General features: G+C 31.9%; 1 protein-coding gene across 1 annotated transcript; it reads right to left on the bottom strand.

Annotated features, from left to right (window-relative positions):
* Positions 1-1132: 1132 nt before the first annotated feature.
* On the bottom strand, positions 1133-6257 carry LOC11435927 (GATA transcription factor 26). Its single transcript, XM_003611335.4, has 8 exons — positions 5791-6257; positions 4074-4445; positions 2933-3278; positions 2640-2712; positions 2405-2508; positions 2103-2286; positions 1914-2025; positions 1133-1604 (listed from the first exon to the last, which is right to left on the bottom strand). Exons 1-8 carry the CDS (start codon positions 5828-5830, stop codon positions 1336-1338), a joined length of 1500 nt encoding a protein of 499 aa, XP_003611383.2. The 5' UTR covers positions 5831-6257; the 3' UTR covers positions 1133-1335.
* Positions 6258-7010: the final 753 nt, after the last annotated feature.

The raw sequence follows: 7010 nt of genomic DNA, 5'->3' as shown, positions 1-7010 counted from the left end.
TAAACTTTGATTGCAATGCAAACAAGTTCACAAGATATTCCAAGGTGGTTTACAAGTCTGATATGAGCCCTATATACAGCTTATAACCTTAGCAGTATCAGATCTTCATTTTCCATCAACAATCGATCTAGTCTCAGCTCGGCCCCTTGTGCAATCCTCAAATGTAGCTACTAACAAAATCAGGAAGACCGGCAGAAGAAGAAAAAGAATACGGCGGTTAGATTATGCATCAAGTAATATCGGTAGATATGAGAATTCACACAAAAATATTTATTTACATATATATATATATACACAACCCACATAATAGTCAAAAATAAGTAATAGAATTTGATAAAATAGTTGACTTAATGCATTATGACTCTTAATCCTACTTAATCGCTTGTTGATGAAAATGAAGATCTAATATTTTCTTGTATTAGATTGTTGATTTTGTATTTGGTTATTTGTATTTTTATGGACATTTTCATTTTCTATTGGATTTGAAAACTGTGATGTACTGATATGTGTAATATCTCCTTTTCTTTTGAAAGTTTTACATACTTATTAAAATTTCATGAAAGTTGTACCTATTTATCTTTTTTTCATGACTGACAATATCTTATAAGACCAGTAGAGTGTTCTATTTAGCTCTTCATAAAATTTTAAATTGTCATTAGGTACAACTTGTTCAACATACAAATCATGAATTTTCAAAAGAGGCTATGTCGAATTTTTCTCAAAAATTATCATTTTATTTATTTAATTTAATGTTAAAATAAGGGAGACGTTACATATATAGATGAGGTGGTAAGCACCACTAAAACTCACACACACAATTGTGAGGTCCTGACTATAAATCATGACGAACGTGTCCAACTAAAAAATTTGGCATTTCCTATCGAAGGAGTAATTATATAATTTAAGATATCGTTTGACTAAAGCTCTCTTTGTCTCATTATAACAGTTATATTTAACCAAGTGTAATTATAACAAATACATTTATATACGTTCTTTTTAGTTATAAATATTGTTACTCCCGAATGAATTATAAATAAAATTTACCTCGTATTTTTGCAATAAAATATAAGTAAAATTATTGGGTGTTGAAAACATAAGTTGGGGAGGGGGGTTTCTATGGAAATAAAAAAGATGTCTAAAAAATTTGGAGAAAACCGCTTCTCATTTCATGCTATCTTACAATCTGTTGCCAACCTATACAAAAATATTCCATCCAATTTCAAATCCTTGACAATCCAAGCTCCAAAAAGAAGGTTGCAAATAAGGAAAAGCACAACCATCATATATTTAAGATGTAAATTATGTGTCTACCAGAGTATAACCTTGTAATGTTACTTAATGGTTCACAAAATGTGAGTATGCTGAGCTACTACTAGTGCTGGCTTGAGCACCAAAGATTGAAGTTGGGTGCAGAAGTTCTGCCTGTGGAAAAGAATTATTAGAAGGCACTTCTAGCAGCAGATCTTGATCAGAACTCTCCTCAACAAAGTTAAAAGAATCTAGCAAGTGTGAGCTTGCATCAGGAGGCAAAGGAAATAGGCTTTTTGGATTATAACTAATCTTTGTGATAATTCTTTTGGGGCTCCTCATTATTGTCTTCATCTCTGAAATTTGCAAGATGTGTGATAAGAATGATTCCTCAGTTAAATCATAAGGAGTAGTAGTTAAAAAGAATGAAGTTATTAGTTAATAGCACAGTTTTAAAGTTTAACAACACACACTGTAGAGTGTAAAGCAAGTAATATCAACCATTGATGAATAAATCAATGGTTGATATTACATCCGCATGGATAATGAATCAGTGTTGAAATATCAGTATTAATTTTCCAACTTTGAAGGAGTCATATCCTAATTAGAAGGTCTTATGATATGATCTGTTTTTTGTCTTAGTTGATGTTAGATTTAACGCTGACCTGGAAAGTTCTGATTTCTGCTATCACGCATTCTCTTCACATTTGCAACATTGGTTGATGCTATACCAGAAGATCCTGGAACATCCGATTTTTCAGCCCTACTTTTACATCTCTGCATCAGTAGAAGGGTGTGATATTTGATAAGTATTTATTAGCAGTCTATAATATCAAGATAAGAAAGTCATAAACCTTGTTATGATAGTGTTCCACCCATTTCGACTTTGACAACTCATTTAGTGCATATCTTTTCAAAGTCTCGCAGTCTTCAGGTTTTACCTCCGGCAAAGAGATATCAAAGGCACCTTTTGCAAGAAGCTGCTGAAAATTAGTTAAGTTCTCCTTGAATTGAGAGCTACTGAACATGACCTTAAGGCTGCACAAACAACAATAACAAATCGTAAATCTTGATGGACTCGTCTCAAATCATCCCCTTAAAAGTCTCATGTATGATACACAACTGTGTTGTATAATTTTTTTAAGAGAATTCTAACCCATCAGGAAGTTTAGCAGTATCAACCACAGGAAGAAACTTCAATAATTGTTGCTGCTCTTCATATGACAAGTTCCTCGTAAACTCTTCATAGTTTACCACATCCTAACCAAACATAATAACAATTATGTTAGGCATTCAATGATTAGATAGAATTGAGTGCTAGCCTACTAACATTTTATTGTAAATATTTATACAAGCTATGCCAAGAATTCAACTAGGCGAATATAACTTACATTTAAATCCACTAAACACAAGGGTGAATCATGATTTCCAAGGATTTGTACTCTTTCCAGCTGAGACTTGTCACTGAAATTTAAAAAGCAGAAATATTAATTGCCACATCGCACTTTGTCTCTTCTCCAAAATAATATCAGCAAATTCATCTCAAGTATATTTCTTTACCAAGTTACATGCAAAAAAATAATGCATAACTAACATATAAGAATCAACTTTTTTGGCAGACAAACAAAATAGATTTTCTTTCTTTGCGTAACAACCACGTTTATTTTAGTGAAAGAAAGCTTGCCTTTTAAGAACGGCTCCAGAATAAGAATATGCGTCACTCATTGGGTATAGTCCATTATCAAATGAAAGAGAGCTAGCCTCAGACTCTTCGTCGCGAGCTACATAACTAGGATGCCTAATGAGAACACTTCCATGTCCTATCTCAACAGAGACCATCGGTGCTTCACTTTCATAAAGAAGATCCCCATCAGAAGATTCAGAAAAACAAGATTGTTGTTCATGAAGAATAGTGCATAAATCTTTTGTGAGCTTCTCAACAGAAGATGGCTGCTTTGCACGACCTACACATGTCCTCTTTTTTGAAGGCACTGTGGGAGTGGTATCCCAGACCACTGACTGTGAAGGTCCTAAATCAACCAAACAATAAATTAAAATTAATTTTTTTTTTGTGAACAAACAAAAGATAGGTTACCAGTTTTGATGTGCAGATTACATATTTTGCATTGATGCATGTAAAGAATTTCTTGATCAGAGGCATATAATGATGAACTATACAAACAAATCATATATGTAATCACAGAATTGAACTTTCATGAAAACATGTTATCTAAGGAATATGAATTATTGTACATATTAGATATCATAAATAAAAAAATAAGAACTTCCCGCAATAAATGTGGTTGATATAACAAGAGCTTCATGGCAGAAAAATATTTAAATCACCTCTTCAATTCTTTTTTTCATTGTCAATGGAAAGCAGACCCCATGCGCTATTACATGGGCGTTTGGAGTAGCGTATTCAAATCTTAATTAGGTTTATCTCATGGAGCAAGCACTTATATCAGTGTTTGGACTTTGGATATACAAAATATAAGTTATGACATGTTCATAAGTTGTTTTCGTCATACTTAAAACTTAAGGAGCATCTTAAGAATATGTGCTTGATTAAGTTCCTTAGAATTGCGAATGAGCACTTCATTAAACAGCTTACATAAACAAACCCTAGAAGCAAAACTCACAAATCTTATTTTAAGAAAAGCAACAACTAAGAAATTGTGCTGCTATTCCGGAATTTTCTTATTTATACTTATTTCACTATCCATTTTTTGACTGTGCTAACATAAAATACATACTATTTTGAAGGAATGCCCGATGCTTTAATCAGTTATGAAGAAAGAGCTACCAATGAAATCAGAACAAACCTGTTAGATCACTAGCATCTGTGCCACCAAACTGTGCGCAGCTTTCTGAGTTAGACAATGCTGATCCTGAACTTGATCGATTACTCATATCTTCATCAAAAGCCTTATGGAATCCCTGGTTGTAATCAGATGCAAGTCCTCCAGATACTACATTATAGTGGTTCTGCTTCCGTTTGAGCAAGTTCACTTCTTTGTTCTTATTTAACGATATGCTCTTCATCCTTGAAGCCTTTTGATCATCAAAATCATCAGTTTCAGCTCGAGCATGTAAAGGTGTGTAATTTGCAAGTGTTCCCTTTGTCCTCCACCGCGAACCACATGCATTGCATAGTATTGGCTTTTCTGGTGGCCCATTGCGCCAAAGCGGTGTGCCTGTTGCAATGCTCAATTGTCAGAACTCAGAACAAAGATGTATCTCAGATTGGATAAACTACCAAGTTCTAACAAACCATATCATATTTTTCCGTTAATCCAAATCACGAAGCATATAAAAAGTACATATTAAACTTGATACCACACAACATACCACTTAAACAGTTTTTTAGGACTGATACATATCCATAGTTCAATACTTTATTGTGAGGACAAGAAGATATTGAAATAAAAGGAACTCATAGCAGTTAGTGATAAGACTCAAATTTAGAACATCTGTATATTCTAGTGAAAAGATTGATCGCATTTGAGCTGAAATAATTAACATCAACAGCCACGTCTCACTATAATCACACTAGAGTATTGAACAGCGCCCTAATAACAACAACTTCAACACTTAAGAAAGTAGAAAACAGCTTTAAAACATTGAGAAAAAACAATGAAATTCTTCAATGCACAAGTTGCAGAAGTAGTTTGAATAATGTGATCAGTATTGGAAAACAGAAACAAAATAATCACAGATTTAGAAAACTCTAGGTCGATTTTTCTTTAGCCAGAAAGCAATGGAGCAAGACATGATTGAGGGATGAATGCATTGCTTCTCCAAGATCCTCTGACACATTGAGAAATTGTTTTATAAAGAAAAAACAAAAACAACTTTGTAAATTCCTTTTAGAAGACAAAAATGGATCAAATTTTGGCATTTTACAAATCCATAATCCCCTTATCACATTTCAATTGAAATAAGAATACATAAACTGTTTTTTTGACTCTTTTTGATAAAGACATTAACATTTAACAATAACAGGTGTTCTTCCCATAGTTTAAAATCCGGTTCGCAACCACAACCGCGGGCGCAATATAACGATATTTGAGATCTCCATAGCATCATCACAACCGCAATTATGACAGCATCGGCTGCAGTTATCCGCATTACAACGCAATATAAACGTTTACAGCGTAAACACAACCGCGACAAATCCATTTCCTATCAATGCAACAAATCACCTATTCAATCAACTCTCCTTAATCTTTTACCAGTTAGTTACATTGTCTCAGATTACAAACACAGTCAAAGATAACAGAGACCAGAAATACAGTGAAACAAAAAGTCAAATAAAACTGAAAAATCAACACAATTTCCACAACTTTCAATTCCAAATGCTTAATACAACATCATTAATCCTAATTTTGAATCTGTATAAATCCATAGTATTACACAGAACATGGCTAATTTTTCTTAGTTTTATATTCCTTAACACATCACAACATTAAAAAACATATATAAAAAAAATAAAGACCTTGAAAAAAAAAATTAATATATATTGGAGAAACAAGAACTCACTTGTAACTCCACAGTGATGGCAAGGTCCTTGTTTACCCATGTCTCAGAAAAATGAACAAAATTTTACAGAAGAATAAGGGGTATATATATATTTTTTGACCAAAAAAAAGGAGAATAAAAATGGAAGTTTTATAAAATTTATTGCAATAATTAATTAAAATGTTTTTTTTTTTCTATAGCAAACCTAAAATATGATAGGTTGCAAAAATAAAGCATAAAACCAATATACCCAGAAATGTTTTTTTTTTTTTCCTTTCTTTTTAGTCCTTAAAAAGAACACCAAAAAAACACAAACAATAACTAGAATTGAAGGGATTGATGTATATGTTATAGATGGGAATCTGTACAATCCAATGGAAGAGAAAAGAGCATTGGAGAAAAATCTGAGAAATGGTTTGTGAAAAGTGGAAATGGTGAGAGAGAAGAGAAAGAGAGAAAGTCAGTGTTTGTGACCCTTTGTTTTGTATATGAAGTAATTGTTTTAGCTTTTCTTTTTTCCTTTTTTTTCAAATCTTTTATTTCCTCTTTTTTATTTGTTTAACAAAATTCTCAATAATTTTATTCGCATCATGTCGGACATTAAATGTTAATATCTATATGTAAATGCAGATATTAAGCCCTCGGATTGTAGGACCGTAATGGGTGGCAGAACCTCTGATTAAGTCGAAAAAATTCTTTTACCATCTCATTTAAGTGTTTTTGGAAGAAAAAAAATATATATTGTTTGTTGTAGATTTTTTTCTATAAATTTTTTTTTTTAGAATTATGGGTTTGTCGGTAATGTTATTTGAAAGTTTTCAATTTTTTCTTTTTCTTATGGAATTAATTTCTTTTTAAATAAATAAAAAAGTTTCCATAAACATATTTTAATTGATTGAGACATTGTGGTATGTATTGGTTGCGGTTCAAACTTCAAATTCTCTATTATTCTTTCTTAGAGATGAATTTTTATCCCCTAAATTACTTGATAATTTTTTTATAAAAATTATAAAATATGAGCTTAACTTACAAGGTAAAAAGAAGGGTAGGGGGAATATTATTGCACATATCCTGCTGACTATGGACTTTTCTTATTTCCTTATCAACAATTTCCTAATCCTCATCAAACAAAATCTTAAAGTAACTCATCTTCACCGTCCATTTCTTAGGCGTCAAATAGTTCTAGTTTTATTGTTTTCTTATAATATAAGTAATAAAAAAAAATTCCGATAGATAGACGA

The sequence above is a fragment of the Medicago truncatula genome, chromosome 5, assembly GCF_003473485.1.
Source record: "Medicago truncatula cultivar Jemalong A17 chromosome 5, MtrunA17r5.0-ANR, whole genome shotgun sequence".
Lineage (NCBI taxonomy): Eukaryota > Viridiplantae > Streptophyta > Magnoliopsida > Fabales > Fabaceae > Medicago > Medicago truncatula.
This window is presented reverse-complemented; position numbering and strand designations above follow the sequence as displayed.